General features: G+C 45.3%; 1 protein-coding gene across 1 annotated transcript; it reads left to right on the forward strand.

Moving 5' to 3' along the window:
- The first annotated feature begins 20 nt into the window (after nucleotides 1-20).
- LOC108606411 (dmX-like protein 2) lies at nucleotides 21-17,067 on the forward strand. The gene is made up of 15 exons (XM_017996494.2): nucleotides 21-207; nucleotides 2,617-2,834; nucleotides 2,899-3,044; nucleotides 3,666-10,712; nucleotides 11,333-12,409; nucleotides 12,870-13,094; nucleotides 13,167-13,544; nucleotides 14,691-14,955; nucleotides 15,035-15,119; nucleotides 15,189-15,458; nucleotides 16,128-16,197; nucleotides 16,255-16,329; nucleotides 16,392-16,525; nucleotides 16,595-16,678; nucleotides 16,743-17,067. The coding sequence occupies exons 1-15, from the start codon at nucleotides 121-123 to the stop codon at nucleotides 16,941-16,943; spliced, it is 10,362 nt and encodes a 3,453-aa protein (XP_017851983.1). The 5' UTR covers nucleotides 21-120; the 3' UTR covers nucleotides 16,944-17,067.
- Nucleotides 17,068-17,447: the final 380 nt, after the last annotated feature.

The raw sequence follows: 17,447 nt of genomic DNA on the forward strand, positions 1-17,447 counted from the left end.
ATGTAATGTCACTCATCACTTTGTTGTCGTTTTAAAAAGAAAAAAAAACCAAAACCAAAGAATCAAGAATTATTAATTTTGTGCGCTGTGATGTGATAATCAATTGTTAACAGTAATATTATGAATTGTCATCAGATATTGAGCGGTGCCTGCAATGCAGGTGACCGGTGCTTCGCCATTGGCTCCGTGGAAGGCATACCATTTACAGTAAGAATTACAAATACATATGTAAAACAAAAAAAATATTTTTTTTCGTTTTCGTTTTTATCACGCATACATCACACATCTACACAAGAGTACAATAGTCATGCACATGTACTTGTATGTATGTACCTATGTATATATGTATAGGTACGTTAGGTACTTAAGGGTACAAAAAAAAAAAAAATAGGATGTAGTATATGTGTCGACATTTTCCAACACGATTGTGTGTGCACATTTCCAAGTGGAATTAAATCCCAATACTGATCAGAAAACTGAATGGGAAAGTCGCTTATAATGTTTTTATTTACATTATGCTTATGTATATGTGTGTGTATGTGTATGTATAAATAAATGTGACGCCGTCTGTCTGCCTAAAGTGTATAGGCGAGTGTGCGTGTGTGTGTTTGTATGTCCAATCAGAAATACAAAACGTTAGAATTTTAGTGTAAATTCAATAAACAATAACAACTTTTACTGGTAGTAAACAAGCAGCTCACGTTGCCCATACGCACTTACATACATACAAATACAAATTCAATTGGTCAAATGGCCTTTGATGCCCTAAATTTCGAAAGATGTATGTATGTATATATGTATATACATCCTAGCGCAGGGCAAACAATAAAAAAAAAAATACAAAGTTGTCGTGAGCACGCATTTATTAAAACTATACATGTATGTATATATACACGTACATATAAAAAGTCGTTTAATTTTTATGATCATATGTATATAGATATTAAATATTAATTACTAACCCCTTTTGTGTACATACACTCACATGACAGTTTTTTTGTTTTTGTGTTTTCTTATTTGCAGTCTGTTTTTTTTTTATTATTGTAAATTAAGCAAAAATGTCACAAAAGCATAATTAACTGCAAAAAAGAATAAATAGCAATTTGCAAAGAAAACACACATTAGAAATTCATTAACAGCTGCCGCCAGCGCCACAATGCAATATATACATTGTATATATGACTGTATGTACATACATACAAACATACATCTGCATTATAATTATATTCTGTAATGAGCTTTTGCTGCTGTTGACATTGCCACCCATTCATTTAAACTGAGCACACACGCATACATCATATGCATATAAACTTTGCATGTGTATGCGTGTGTGCATGCTGAATTGTTGTTGCTATTACATATATAAAATTTATAAACACGTAAAGTGTGGCAACAACAATTCAAAGACACAGTTTGAACTTGAGAACGACCACACTGGCGCCATCTGCCCCTGGGCATTGGTAACTGTAGTAGCTGTGTATGTAGCAGTGCTTTTCCCATATCCCCGCGTGTGTCATAGCATTGAGCCTTTGTTCAGTGGAAGAAAACAGTTACATAGCAAGCAACTTGCAAAACACACACACTTACAATTGCATTTACTTTCGCATATCGCTATTTTTTTTTTTTTTTTTTGTAAGATAATGAACATAAATATCAGCGCACGATAGCGCAATAAATTCACACACATGCACACCTATATACCTTTGTATATACACACATATACAGTTATGTAGAACTGTTTTTTTTTTTTTTACTAACTAGCTAAAACTAAACCTAAGCAACAGTCAATTAGCCAAGTTCGCTGCTGCGATAAGATTTTGTTGTTTTTGTTGTTTGCCATTTACACCTACACACGCACTTATTTCGTATGTGTATGTGTGTATATACTAGATATATACATAAATATATATGTATATGTACATATGTTATCCATGCAAACCAAATCAAACCAATTTGTACTACAATTTGAAAATTCAAATTGACGCCTAATTAATGTTTGCCGTTTTGCTTCTTCAGTTTTATTACGCTTTATTACGCCCCTCCCTTGCTCCACACACCCACACAGTCACACAGACACAAACACATACACACCTTTTAACTGTTAACTCTTTAAATTGCAAATTTTTATGTTTCAAGAGTCTTTGAATTTTGTTATTTACTATGTAACACTTAATTTTAAATATATAAAAGCTATAAACACTATTTTTATAGATTTTCTTAGAAACTTTTTAATACAAATAAGCAACGCTTGTCTGCAAATACTATAAACAATTGAAATTTAATTAAGTTACATAAAAGTAAACATCAGCAAAATTTGCTCAAATTTCCCAAGTCCCAAGTAATTTGTTCACTTGAAACTTTATTTGCGTATCTGATAAACAAGTTTACAGACAAAAGGAAAAAAAAAATACAAAATGGCTTGTCACAGCGAATTTGTTTACTCTATTTATTTATTAAAGAGTATTTACTTAGCGACCTACTTACGTTTCAATTTCTACTTTATTTTGCGTACTAACAGCAAAGTCAATTTCTCATTTTGCTTTCAACTTTTAATTTTGTACTGATGCGATGATGTTAAAGTTTATTGTTGTTGTTATTGTTAATTATATTTAATAGGCATACGCTGCTGGCTGCAATGTCGTCATCCTGGCAAGCACATTCGAACGCGTCCAGATCATACCTGGCGCCAATCATGGCTATGTTAAGATATCAGCGCTCGACTGTAGCACGGATACGGGCAAAATAGCCGCTGCCTATGAGAATAAAATTTGCATTTTTGAGCCGACACCCGTTATAGAGTCCAGCAAGCATAACACACACTTTTTGGACTACAGGTGAGCTTAAATGGCATTGCCCATAAAGCATTAATTGCTTATTAATAATCCAATTGACATTTAGATGGGTGCAGACGGGCTCGTTTACCAGTCACTCCAATGTGGTGACATTGTCATGGAACTTGGAGGGCACACGTCTGCTCACTGGCGGCACCAATATTCAGCTCTGGAAGAGCAAGTCACCAACTCATCAGGAGGAGGAACACACGGGTACGGGCTAAGTTGCAGTAGCTACAGTAAAGAATTCTAAAAGTTATTCCAAATTTATACTCAGCAAATAGCTTGCCCCATATGTTAAATAATGTTGCGTTATCATAATCATTGATAATTAAATTTTCATTTAAAACGTGAGCACTAATTGATTACAATTTGAAATAATCGAAAAGTTATATAAGAATTATAAAAAATAATCAAGCATAAGCTTCAAGCAAGCGAAAAGTCGTAAAAGTATTTTAAAGATTATAAAAAATTAATTCAAATTAAGCAAGCAATAAGTTTTTTTTAGCTTAGCTTTAATATATTTGGCTATAGCAACTTAACTTGCTTTATTGTTTAACGCAAATTCAAGTGGTATAAATTTGGCACTATTTGCAATCAATTAGTAATTGTGTATTGTATTTAGTAATGCTTACTATGTAAATTAATTGGATTTGCTTTAACTAAATTAACTTTGGAATTGATTGAATTGATTGTCAGGCTCCGTCAGTTCCACAGCTAATGAAACCCAATTGCGTTTACTCTAACTTAATTAACTACGGAATTGATTGGAATTGATTGACAGCTGTGAATTAAATTGAAATTGTTTGCAAATTGCATTTTCTGCATTTTCAGGTGTTAAATTCGAAATTGGTGAGAGCAAGGAGCAAACGAAGCAAACAACGAACGGAGCAAATGGTGGACAAGGACAACAAGCGGACGATGTGTCCACATGGGAGAATATATGGTCATGCCAGACAGCCATACCCATATACCATATGGCATTTAGTCCCGATGGCACACTGTTTGCCACCTGTGGACGCAACGATCGTCTAGTCAAGATTTGGTACGAGAATAAGCAGGTGCTGTTTCCACCAGCAAAGGCAAGTGCCGCCGCCGCCGCAGCACATGATGCAACAGCAGCAGCAGCAGCAGCAGGAGGAGGAGGAGGAGCAACAACTGTTGCAACAACAAATGAATTAAACTTTACCTATGTCTACATTGCGCATCCACGTGCGGTGTCCAACATTGTGTGGCGCAAGACGAGCAAGTATATGCCCAAGGGCTCGGTGGCCAACATGCTGGTGACCAGCTGTCTGGACAACATTTGCCGCATTTGGATTGAGACAGTGCTGCCGGACGACGGCATGGTCAACATGACGCAATACGATCCGATGGCATCGCAGAATCCCAAGTTTCGCACACATCGGCACAAGCATCGGTTCATGCAGCGGCTGAAGCATATGAAGACCTGCTTCCATCTGCGGCGCCACATGAAGGCGGGACAAGCGAATGCGGCAGCAGCTGCAGCCGCCGCCGCCGCAGCCGCCAGCAATGCGTCGGGCATTAATCTGGGACTGGGCAGCGGCGGTGCGAGTGCGACGACCAGCTTTAATAACTATCAAGGACCCATACCATCGTTGCCTTCCTCATGCAGCGTACACGATTTCCATTCGTACGGATTTCAGGGCTCCGGCGTAACGCCTGGCATGCATTTCCATTTGGCGGCATCGATCAATGCCGAGACGGACATACCGCTGGTGCCTTCGATGCAGACCTCGGATCCGGCCAACCAGAACGTCTTCATCTTGCACTGGCTGAACAACAAGGAGATGCATTTTACGCTGCAAGCTGAGGCCATACTCCAGGAGCTGACCAAGAAGGTCATCGACGAGGAGAACGCGCCCAGCCACGGCCACGGCCATGGCCATGGGCATGCACAGGATATGCCCGACGATGCAAGCAATCACAATCATAGCCACAACAATCACAATGCCAATCACAAGAAGCTGCTGCGCAACTCCAAGTCCGTGTCCGTGGACGACAGCGCCGAGGAGCTGAGCAAGTATTCGCAGCAGACGCAGGCGGCGCTGCAGCTGAACTCCATGTCCAATACAACGTCGCAGAACTCGCTGAACCAGGTCGAGCACAATCCGATTAATCAGCTGGTGGACTCGCTGGACAATAAGATTGAATGTCTGCTTAGGGATTGGCATCAGTCACCGGATCTGCTGTTCGCCATTCATCCGGTGGATGGCAGCTATTTGATTTGGGTCATCGAGTGGCTGGACGACTATTATCCTGGCTCGTATAGGCAGGCGCAGGTGTCGTTCTCCACGCGCATACCCGCTGCATTTCCTCTGGGCGATGCCATGAGCATGAGCACTACGGTCAGTCTTTATAATACGGGCACGCATCCTTTGGCCTTTAGGGATATTGCCAACAATGTGCGCAGCAAGGATGATTTGAATAAAACCAACTCGGAGCAGAATTCGCTGCGCAGCGAGCAGCAGCTGGACAGGCACGATGAGCAGGACGAGGAGGAGCAGCAGCAGCAGCAGCAGCAAACGGAGCATGAAGACGATGAGGAGCAGCAGCCGCAGTCGGCGGCGCAGTCACAATCGGGCGCTTCGGCTGGCGCTGGTGCGGATAATTCATCAAGTGCCACGCCCATACCGCTGCCACTGAATGTGTCGCCCAGCGTCAGCATGGTGACCAAGCACTCCAATGGCACGCTGAATCTTTGGCAGTTGACCTTTGCGTTTAAGACGAAGTTTACGCAAGTGCTGAGCATTGGGCACGTCTCGCGTGCGTCCGGACATCGCTTCCGTGTCAATGATATTACCTGTCATCCGGTGCTGCCGCTGCTGGTGTCCACCTCGCATCACAATCTGTGCGATACGGAGGCCGGCACGCCCAAGTCGCCGCAGCCAAAGGAGCCGCCGCCGACGCCGCCGCAGGAGCAGAACAAGGACATGGAGCAGGACAAGGCCGTGGGCACGCCCACTGGCTTCTGTTCGGAGCTTATACTGTGGCGCGTCGACTCGGTTGGCCCGCTGTGCCACTCGGGCGGCGTCAGCGAACTGGCGCGCATTAATTCGCCAGAGATTAGCGCGTTCAGCAATGTCGCCTGGATTCCAACGCTGCTGCCAAGCACTACGCTGGGCAGCTACAGCAACTCGCCGTCCGCCTGCTTTGTGGCCAGCGATGGCGAAAATCTGCGCGTCTATCAGGCTGTCATCGATGCACGCACGCTGCTGGCGGAGATTAGCTGCTCCGAGAATCTGAATACGCTGCACAAGACGCACTCGCTGAGCTCGATGATCTCCAATGCCAGCTCCACGCTGAAGGCGCAACGCAATGCGCTGCACGACAAGCTCAAGGTGGTGTCGCAGCAGTCGACAGCGCGTCCCGGCTGCATACTCCAGCTGGACGCCATTTGCGATGCCAAGCACGACTGGCAGAACACGCAGTTCCTGCATGTGTATCAGGCGCAGCTGATCACGGGCGGGCAGCGGCAGCAGTCGCAACAGTCGCAGGAGTCGTCGCTGCATGCGCTGCTCGAGTCCGACATGGACGCCATTGTGGATCTGCAGCGCAATGCGGACTTCGAGGAGCCCTTCTACATAGTCAACATAGAGAAGACGCTGCGCGGCAGCACTGTGCACATGTGGCGCATTGTGATCAGCTCCAAGCAGCAGAACTCATTTCTCTCCGAGACTGCAATGTATGTGCCCGACAGCAACTTGACGCAGGAGGAGCCGGACACAGATGCGCAGGCGCAGGCGCAGCAGCAGCAGCAGCAGCAGCAGCAGCAGCGACGCAATAGCCAAGGCGGTGAAACTTTAACGGGCGCCGAGCAGTTTGGTGTGAATGTGGAGGCGCCACATATTTCCATAACGACGCGCAAGGTTTGCACGCAGGAGCTGCCGCTGCCCGAGGGCGTTGATGTTATACACGCTTCGCCAGCCGCTGGTCACTTGAGCAGCTCCAGCATCTATCCGGCGTGCTTTGCTCCCTATATTATAGTCACCGCCTGCTCGGATGCTGTGTCGCGTTTCTGGAAGTGCGAGGCCAGCGCCGATGGTGAGAGCTATGTGTGGTCCGAATGGAAAATGTTTAGCCGCATACAGGAGTCGGCTATTGAAATACCAGGACAGCCGTTGAACATAAGCGCCGCCTACTCCGGACGCATTGCTTGTGCCTATAAGTACGGCAAGAGTTTTACGCGTCCACATCGCGGCGATCCGGACTCGCGCTATGTGAATCTGTGCGTTGCCATTTACGAGTGTGAGAGCACTGGGGGCAGCGAGTGGGTGCTGGAGGATACGATTCATTTGAAGAACGTGCACCTGCCACGCATCAACATTGGCCATGGCATCGATCTGAGCTACCTGCACGACAGTCGGCTGCTGGCCAAGAAGCAGCGTCTCAATCAGGTGCTGCACAACTTTGCGGCGCATGATACGGAAACGCGCACGCCACGCAGCGGCGAGACTACGCCGGAGCTGAAGCAAACAGCAGCTGTGGGACTCTTGACTGTGCCCAGCTTCAGCACATTGCAGAGTCTGCGCAAGAGCATCGCCGAGAATGGGAACACGTGTCCGCTAACGCAGAAGCATCTGGTGCAGCTGGACTGGGTGTCCAAGGAGGATGGTTCGCATATTTTAACTGTCGCCGTGGGTTCCAAGATTCTGCTTTACACGCCCGTCAGCTCGGACATAGCGCAGGCCAACATCAAAGCCATGAAGGAGTCGCGCAGCGTTAATCGCCCCATACTGCGAAAGGCCAGCTCGCTGGCTCAGCCCAACTTTGTGGATGAAATACGCTGGATGAAGCTGCGTCAGATTGACCTGCAAACGGCCGATGGGTTGCCCGCACTGCCCATGCAAATCTCTTGGGTGCGCGACGGCATCTTGGTCGTCGCCATGGACTCCGAAATGCATGTCTACTCCCAATGGAAGCCGCACTATGGCGTCAACTTTATGAGCGCTGCGGCTACGGCGGCGCTGCATGCAGCCGCGGCGCAGGAGCAGGATCTGGACAATCGCAATTTGCGCGACGAGGATTTGCGCACGCTGGCAAACGAGTCGACGCAGCTGCGACTCAAGAATGTTGCCTCGATGCCGCTGATAAGCAAAGTGAGCACCGCCAATTTGCAGCTGCTGCAGCACGACAAGAAGCGGCGCCTGGTGGCCAACGCCAGCATGGCCAACATGCAGCAGCTGGCGGATGACGCGGCGGCGGACGCAGCGTCGCCCAGCGATGATTACATGACCGACTTTGGGCTGTTCCAGGCCTCGCGCATTGCCTGCCCCGTGCTGCCGCAATATCATCCCAAGCAGCTGATGGAGCTGCTCAACTGCGGCAAGATACGTTGGGTGAAGGCCATACTGGCGCATCTGGTGCGCTGCATGGGCGGCGCCAATGCTGCTGCCGCCGGCGGCGGCGGTGGCCTGATGCAGGCGGATAACGACAGCGATGCGGCCACCAATGCGGGCAACTCGAATGGCGCACGTCAGCGCAGCTGGTCGAGATCGCGCACACTGAGCATCAGCTACAATGCGGACAGCAGTCAGCTGCAGGCGGAGCAGCGCGGCAGCACCACGCAGATACCCGAGGAGCTGATGCTGGACTATGCGGAGATCAATTCGATACCGCCGCTGCCATTGTGGGTGCTGCTCAATGCCGATCGGGAGCAGCAGGGTCAGGCTGCTGGCGGCGGCGGCGCCGAGGCGGACAAGGACTATGATGAGCTCTTCGATATGCACAACTCGGAGGACAATCTGGATGAGCTGCTGGGCGATGCGGGCGATCAGAAGCGTCAGGAGCGTCGCTTGAGTTTGCCGGAGAAGCAAAGCATTGCACACTTTGGTCCACGCCAGGGACAACTGCTGAGCCGTCTGCTCACGCACACGCATTTGCCTGGCCTCAGTTCGCTGGATCAGATGCACTTGCTCGCGCTGGCCGACACGGTGGCCAATTGCAATACCGACTTTAGCGATAAGTTTGCCACAGATTTGGGCAAGCAGTCGGCGCAGAGCAATGCGGCCAATGCTGGCGGCGGCAAGGATGCGCTCGATGATTGTGGACTGCGCTTTCTGCTGGCCATGAAGCACTTTGGCTACCTGCTGCGCTGCCTGCCGCTGCAGCAGCGCGCGCAGTTTCAGCGCCAGGGCGTGGGCACGGCCAACATTGTGTGGGCCTATCACTCGGAGAGCGAGGAGGAGCTGCTGGACTTGATTCCCAGCTACAGCAAGGGCGATCTGCGCTGGGCCACGCTGCGCGATCTGGGCGTGGGCTATTGGCTGAAGAACATCAATACGCTGCGACGTTGTGTGGAGAAGCTGGCCAAGTGCGCCTATCAGCTGAAGCAGGAGCCGCTGGACGCGGCCATTTACTATCTGGCGATGAAGAAGAAGAGCCTGGTGTGGGGTCTGTTCCGCTCGAAGCGGGACGAGAAGATGACCACGTTCTTTGGCAACAACTTTGCCGAGGATCGCTGGCGCAAGGCGGCGCTGAAGAACGCCTTCGTCCTGCTGGGCAAGCAGCGCTTCGAGCATGCGGTCGCCTTCTTCCTGCTGGCCAACTCCCTGAACGACGCCATCGAGGTGTGCATGAACAAGCTGGAGGATTTCCAGCTGGCGCTGATCATAGCGCGTCTGTACGAGGGCGACGCCGAGGGCTCCTATTATCAGCGACTGCTCTACGAGCACATACTGGGCACAGATGTGACCACCGCCCAGCAGGATTTGACGCGCGCGCATCCCGATCCCTTCCTGCGCAGCATGACCTACTGGAACATCAAGCGCTACCAGGAGAGCCTAAACACGCTGCTGCTCACCAATGTGGGCAGCCTGCATAGCAACTACAAGGAGGAGGATGCTCTGAAGCCGGAGCTGCCCGCCCATGCCACGAATCCCAATGTATTCAATTTCTATATCTATCTACGCACACATCCGCTGCTCATACGGCAGAACATTGCGCTCTCCGCGCAGGAGAAGCGTCTGGCCCATGTCGTGCTCTCCGGCTTCAGCTACGCCGGCGAGGCGGGACTCAATGCCAACGATAAGCAGCTGCAGCTGGAGGACAGCATCACGGCCATTGAGCGGCAGCTTTACTTTACCACAGCCCATGGACACTTCAAGTCCGGCTGTCCCGCTCTGGCGCTGGAGGTGCTCAACAAGCTGCCCTCCAAGATTAGCGATGGCGATGCCGCCGCTCAGCCGCCCACGGAGCAGCAGCTGGCCAACAAGGATGAGCTCATCAATTCGGGCATTATGGCCCAATGGCAAGATTCAACGCCAGCGCCAGCGTCAGCCTCAGCCGCTGACTTTGACTGGAGCACACCAGCAGCTGCGCCAGCATCTTCAGCTGCCGACTTTGACTGGAGTGCGCCAGTGGCGTCCAGCCTGGATGAGCCCAAGTTTGAGCTCAAGTGGGACGATGATGAAGAAGAAGAAGCAGCAGATGAGGAAGCAGCAGCACCACCAGTTGCAGCTGCAGCTGCAGCTCCAGTTACTGCGGCAGCTGCTGCTACCAGCGAATCCAAAATGGACATAATGGCGCAACAGCTGAAATTCGTTGCCTGCCTCAAGATTCTCATGGAGGAGCTGAGCACGCTGGCCACCGGCTTTGAGGTCGATGGTGGGCAGTTGCGCTATCAGCTCTACATGTGGCTGGAGCGTGAGGTGGAGGCACTGAAGCAGCTCTGCAACTATTGCAGCTCGGATCAGGCGCAGTCCGATGGCGATGCTGACACTGGCGACAAGGATAAGGATATGCAGGCAAGCATTTGTCCCAGCACAGAGCGACCGACGCTGCATGAGATTCTCATGCAGGACAAACAGGACTTCGAGGCCAAAGTGCTGCGTGCGGCCAAGCGCAAGCGTTGGCTCAAAGGTGAGTGCTACGAAACTCTCAAGAATTTCAAAGCTTATAAAGTCAAAGCTTATAAAATAAATAGAATATTTCGAAAAAAAAAATGCTTAAAAGTATTTCGTTTATAGCTGACGAATTTTCTAAAAAACCCAAATATTTTTTACATTTATTCAGAATTTTATATGTGTATAAAATAATTGCACTCATAATGAAAATTATGTAACTAGTTTAGCAATCTAATCATGGCTAGAATTATTATTAATAGTTAATAATTAACCAGAGTTCTTATGCCAATTTAGGGATTTATAAAATAGAGCTGCATAAATTTCATAAAAAGGGAACCCAAATTTGAATTATTGCTAGAACTCTTAAAGTTTCTTCTCACTCGAACAAATCGACTTACTTTCAATGCCAAAAGTGTATAAATTAATATTCGAAATCGAAATTCGAAATTGATTTTAAATGAGTAAAATATTCTTTAGTGAAATTGAGTCAAATTTTATGTTTTTATTTATGTTTGCATGAGAGATTATGCATACCCTACTGGCAATGACAAAGTGTATAAATAATTATTCGACATGCTCCCATTAGAGAACAGCTCACTTACCTCTCTCTCTCTCTCTCTCTCTCTCTTTCTGCAGCCAACGAGACGCTGCTGCGCACGCTGCTCAGCTATTGCTCGCTGCATGGTGCGAGCGGCGGCGGCTTAGCCTCGGTGCGCATGGAGCTGGTGCTGCTGCTGCAGGAGCTGCAGCAGGAGAAGACCCAACAGCAGCTGCTCAGCCCGCTGCCATTCCCCACAACGCTGCCGCTGCTGAGCGCTTGCGTCGCTGGCAACAAGACGGTCATAGCCGATCCCATCAAGTATTTGCAATCGCAGACCGTGGACATGCTGCAGAGCATTATCAAGCTGCTGCCATTCCCGGGACTGGAGCCGAGCGCACTGAGCGAGATCTTTGTGCTGCGCGATCTGGCGGTGGCGCTGTCCTCGTGTATTTATCAGTCGCTCTGCGATTCGGAGAGTTTCGTGGTGAACAATGCGGCCATCAATGGCTATCCTAGTCCCGGCATTGAGAACATTGCCAAAATCAATTCGTCCTTTGAGTGCAGCTATCTGGTTGGGAGTCGCAATGCGTTCCATCGTCGCCGCAAATATTCGACAGATGAGCCCGCTGGCATTTGCACTACGCCCAGCAAATGGCCGGGCGTAACCAATTTGCGTGCGCTGCTGGCGCGTGAGAAGGATGAGGATGTGCCCAAGCTGAATGTGCTGCTGCTCGAGTCCTTTGTGAGCACCTATATGGCGCTCTTCATTTACTCGCTGTCCACCTGCGACAGTCGCTTGCTCTATCGCCTCAGCGGCCAGAGCTTCAGCAATGACACCTGGTCCACGCTCTTTGGCGGCGGCATGAAGAAGCTGCTCATCAAGCCGGCGACCACTCAGCACCAGCATCAGCCGCTGGGTCAGGCTCAGGCTGCGCTCCAGGCGGCCACTGGTGCCTCCGAGGATGGTGCCAATGTGGATGAGAATAGCGTTTGGAATACCGTCACGTCCATTACCAAGCAGCGCATGAAGCTCAACATGAAAATCTTGGGCGGCTTCAGTCAGAGCAGCACGTCCAGCAACATGAAGGAGGACAAGCCGACGTACCGTGAACAGTTCATGCCGCCAGAGACATCCATGTTGTCCTATTTCCTAACCAAACCCCCAGGCACAGGTGAGTCGAGTCGCGTCAACGCACTCAAAATCATATAAATGAAAATTCAAATTCAATTGATTTCAAGTAAAAGATATAACTTAAATTCGATACGAATATTTCATTAAAAAAGAGCAGTTTGTATAACAGTTTGAAATTTTATAAAATATTCATATTTATATTCCAATTCAATTATATATTTGAAATTTAATTCACTAAATTTGTGACAAAGAGAAAAATTTTAATATTGAACTTAAATATTTTAGATATAAATTTAAAAAGAAATTCAATTAAATAAATTGTTATAACAGTATATTTAAATTTAAATTCCAATACAATCATAAAATTTAAATTAAATTAATTAAATTTGTAACAAAGAGAAAACCTTTAATATTGAATTTGAATATTTTCGCACATGAAATTCGTTAAACGGAAAATTGATTTGAATTTTAATATGGAATCCGAATTTGGAATATTTCAGACTGCGATGACTACGACACCGACGATTCGCACGAGTCCGATGGCGAGGAGGAGGAGGATGATGACGACGATGTCAATGTGAGTCGCTCACAGTTGAGACCCAAAGACAATATCGAGCACACCAATCCCACATCCTATTCGTGGAGCATTCTGCGCTTGGCGCTCATCAAGATCAGCACGCATAAGATACAGGAGTTCATCAAGGTGGCGGGCATCGAGCTGCAAGGTAAACAGTACCCCTAAGCTTAGAATTAAACTAATCGCATTTAATTCTAATTTGCTTTGGTTCTGTTTACAGATCTGCCTGTGATCAGTCCATTGTCGCACGAGGTGCTGCGCACGCTGAATCGTTGGCAAGAGTTTGCGTTGAGTGATTTGATTGGGCGTGGTCCGCCCTCGCGTCATTATATTCCGGGCTGCTATGCGGAGAGCGGCATCAATGGCATTGGCATACACAAGTATCGCTCGCTGCTGAACAAGGACAATACGCCGTTTATAACGGGCTCGTCGGCGGGTCCGATACGCCGGCTGTGGAACTATCTGGTGCGGCAGGAGCCCACCCAGGAGGTGTTCATCAAGAGCATCTTTGGCAAATGCAACGAGCCGAGCGCACGCAGCTCCCATCACCACACATCGTCATCCCATCACCATCAGCACGACAACGATACGGATGAGGGTGTGTATTCCATAGCAACAACTTTACAGCAAATCCAAAAGCTTTTCTGTAGGGTAACTTCCAGTCTTGCATGCCTCGAGTGCAGAGAGCGCAAATGATTTGCTTTTTATGATATCGATATCGATTTCGCAATCGCTATCGCTATCGATTTTCGGTTTTTCGATTTTATTCTATTGTTATGTTTTTATGATTTTTTTTTTTTGCTTATTATGCTTTGATTTTTTAATTTTAATCCTTAACTGTATATAAATATACATGATTACCTTTTTATGTATGCTATATAACCATCTATAGCGCTTAGTTTATAGCACTTAATTTTAATTAGAAATAAGAATTATTTTTTTCGATTTTGCTGTATATTTTATGCATTGACACTTGAGCATTTATTAACAAAAAAAAAAACTAAAAATTGAATTGACAGTATTGAAAAAAGTATTTATGATAAAACAAATTCCAATTCCAATTGTAATTGTACAAATTAATTGAAAACTGTAAGTAATTGCAATTGGAATTACAGTATTTATGCATAATTGTAATTGTAATTAGAAAAGATATATAGTGTATATATAATTACAATTGCAATTGAAATCATTTCATTATCTGCACTAACTTTCGTTTTTGAAATTCCCCAAAAAAGTATTAGACAATTCCAAAACTGTATTATATTATTGATTTTTTTTATTATCGTAAATGCTAAAAACAACAAAGCAAAAATTAATTATTTATAGTACTTGCGCACTGGAAATGTAAAAAATGATTAGAGTGAATGCTTAATTTTTAATTTATAAAAAATAATTCCTATTTCTAGTTTTGTTTTGTAATTAAAAAGTCGTAGTTAATTTTGTTAAAACCTTTTGTTATTGTTATCAATTGTTAAAATTGCAAAGAAAGATTTATAATTTGTTATAATAAATTGTTTAAACATTAACGCATGTCACGTTGTAAATAGTTGATAACACCAACAAACAAACAAACGAACAAAAGAATCAAATTCTAAATGTTGTTGCACTGCTCACACTCATGTACTCACTGTCTTTGTCTAACATAAACACACACACACACACACACACATACATGTACACTCACTCATGCTCTCTCTTTCTGCTCTCTCTCTCTCTCTCTTCTTCTGCTCTGTTTGTGCTGCAGGCCAATCGCACTCAACGAACGAGAACTCAGATCACATACGCATCATCCATAAGGATCATGAATCCATTTTGACATTCTGCTTGAAGAACAACAGCTCATCGATGATTGCATTGGCGAATCCGCGCGAGATTCAAGAGATTGATATCTCGCTGCTGCTGGAGTCGCCCAATTGGTATGAGGATGAGTGCGACTATGATATGATGAATCTATCCAAAGATGCGGATACGAATAGTTCAGCTTTTCTCATTATCAACTCGCAGGAGCAGTAAGTTCAATCAGCAACTGAGCTACGCTCCGTCTCTTTAACATTCGCTCTCTCTCTCTCTCTCTCAATTTGTTCTTAGGGCGCAGTTTGGTGCTGGCAGCGCGTACAGTGAAGCCAGCGTAAGCACACAGAGCGCCTCGCAGTCGGGCCGCGGCACGTCCATGGTGTGTACTGTACTTTGATTCACCTTGACAAGCTCTATTCAAAACTCCCCTTTTTATTATCCCCTTCAGGTGCTGCGTCATAAGATCGACAATGTCAAACGCATGAGTGCGCATCCTTTGATGCCGCTGTATCTTACAGGCGGCCAAGATGGTTCGGTGCAGATCTGGGAGTGGGGACATCAGCAGCCGGTTTGCTGTCCACGCACCTCGGGCACCTTTGCCAAAGTCACGCGCTGTCGCTTCTCCGAGCAGGGCAACAAGTTTGGCATCGGCGATGGCGATGGCAATCTGAGCCTCTGGCAGGCGGGCATCGCCTCACAAAACAATCGATCCTTCATTGTAAGTCACATTCAAATGCAAATTAAGAGTTGAGCTGAGCTACTAAACGATGAACTTAAGAAGAAAATGAAAGATGAATCTCATCCATTAATGAATGAATGTTATATAAAAGTGAACGACTGAACTCATGCAGTCAAATTAAACTAAAACAATGAACAACAACTGAATGAACTAAATGACTAATATAGAAATAAAGTTAAGTCAATTGAACGTTTAATGCATTCGCTTAAATGTTCATTGATTGATGAAGAATGTATATGGAATGAAACTGAAGCCTGCAGAATAAAACGAATACACAATTCTGTTGTCAATGAATGAATTAACTAACTGAAGTTCTACATTCATTCTAATGAAACATGCAATGATAACTGAATGAATTAAATGACGAATTTATAGTAAAAATAAACTTAACTCAACTTTAATGTATTCGATTCATCCACTTAAGCATTTATTGATGTGATGTGAGCTTACAGAAAAAATTGAACGCTGTTCTGTTCTGTTGAATGAATAAACTAATTGACCGACTGTTATATAAGACGACTGATCTACTGAACTTATTTATTCAAATTAAACTAACTAAAACGATAACTGAATGAACTAAATGACTAGAACTAGTCGAAATGAATGCGCTTAAACATTTATTGATTATTGATTTGCTTTTGTTTACAGACATACCAGTGCCACAATAAGAATCTATCGGATTTCGTTTTCTTAGGCTCTTGCAGCTTGCTAGCTAGCGGTAATTAATTGACTTGCTTTATTTATTATACAACTATTAATTAATTAATCGTTACAGCTGGCCAAAGCTCTGAGAACAAGAATATTAATATTTGGGATACGCTTTTGCCGCATAAAAAGTCCTGCGTCTCTGGTAAGTCGATTGCATAATTAATTGCTAACGTTTGTTAATATTAATGTTGTTTATATTTGTAGCGTTTACCTGTCATGATCAGGGCTCTTCCTGTTTGGTATTTGCACCACAGCATCAGGTGCTCATCTCTTGTGGTAAACGTGGCGATATTTGTGTATTTGATGTGCGACAACGAACACTGCGACATCGCTATCAGGTAAATATAAAGCAGAACTCTTTAGTTTATAACAAATGTACTTAACTTAATCTTTGCTTTAATCTACAGGCACACGATAGTACTATAAAATGCATAGCACTGGATCCGCACGAGGAGTTCTTTGTCACCGGCTCCATAGAGGGTGATATAAAGGTGCGTTTCATTAGTTTAAATACTTATATGGAACTTTGATTTAAATGCACTCTCGCTTTTGTAGATCTGGGATATGAATCAGTTTATGTTGATCAATACGTTCCCGCATGAGCATGCCAAGAATGGATTCTTCAAGCACACCGGCCAGGGTGTTAGCCAGGTGTATGTGGATCCATTTGGACGTCTCTTCTCCTGCGGCTCCGATGGCTGTATGAAAGTGCGATTGCTTGTAGAGAAGGATAACATTGTGCACTCGGTGTATTAAAAGCGCTAATGCTGCTATACTGCGACTTACTAATGTCTCTACCAATCTAAATGCATATGTGTGTGTGTGTGTGTGTGTGTGTGTGCGTGTGTGTTGTCCTATGTTGTTTTGTTTTTGTACACGTTATGTACAACTGTATGTGTGTGTGTGTGTGTTCAAGTGTGTGTAAATGCAATTTTTTTTTGTTTGTTAAACGTTGATTATTATATTTCTTTATTACATACCTATATATATATATATACACTATATAAAATGTTGAAACATTTTCTTTTTGTTCTCTTCGAACAACTCTATATATGAAATTTATGCAAACACAAAAAGAAAACCCAACTATATATATATATCTATATATATTTAAAGAAGCTGCGTTAACAAATTCTATGAGTATTTCCTAAACAGACTACCTAACTATTAAAGTATATATACTACTATATACACACAGCTATGCTATTACGACTACTACTACTATGAAATGAAAGCAAATGCAGATAAATTTATATACAT

Source organism: Drosophila busckii, chromosome X, assembly GCF_011750605.1.
Source record: "Drosophila busckii strain San Diego stock center, stock number 13000-0081.31 chromosome X, ASM1175060v1, whole genome shotgun sequence".
Taxonomy (NCBI): domain Eukaryota; kingdom Metazoa; phylum Arthropoda; class Insecta; order Diptera; family Drosophilidae; genus Drosophila; species Drosophila busckii.

Bases quoted from the DNA above. Each gene is read 5' to 3' on its own strand.
- LOC108606411 (XM_017996494.2), top strand. From the start codon at position 121: ATGAATTGTCATCAGATATTGAGCGGTGCCTGCAATGCAGGTGACCGG. The intron at 13,545-14,690 runs GTGTGTATTCCA...TTTGTGCTGCAG, and splicing joins CGACAACGATACGGATGAGG to GCCAATCGCACTCAACGAAC. The intron at 16,679-16,742 runs GTGCGTTTCATT...TCGCTTTTGTAG, and splicing joins CCATAGAGGGTGATATAAAG to ATCTGGGATATGAATCAGTT.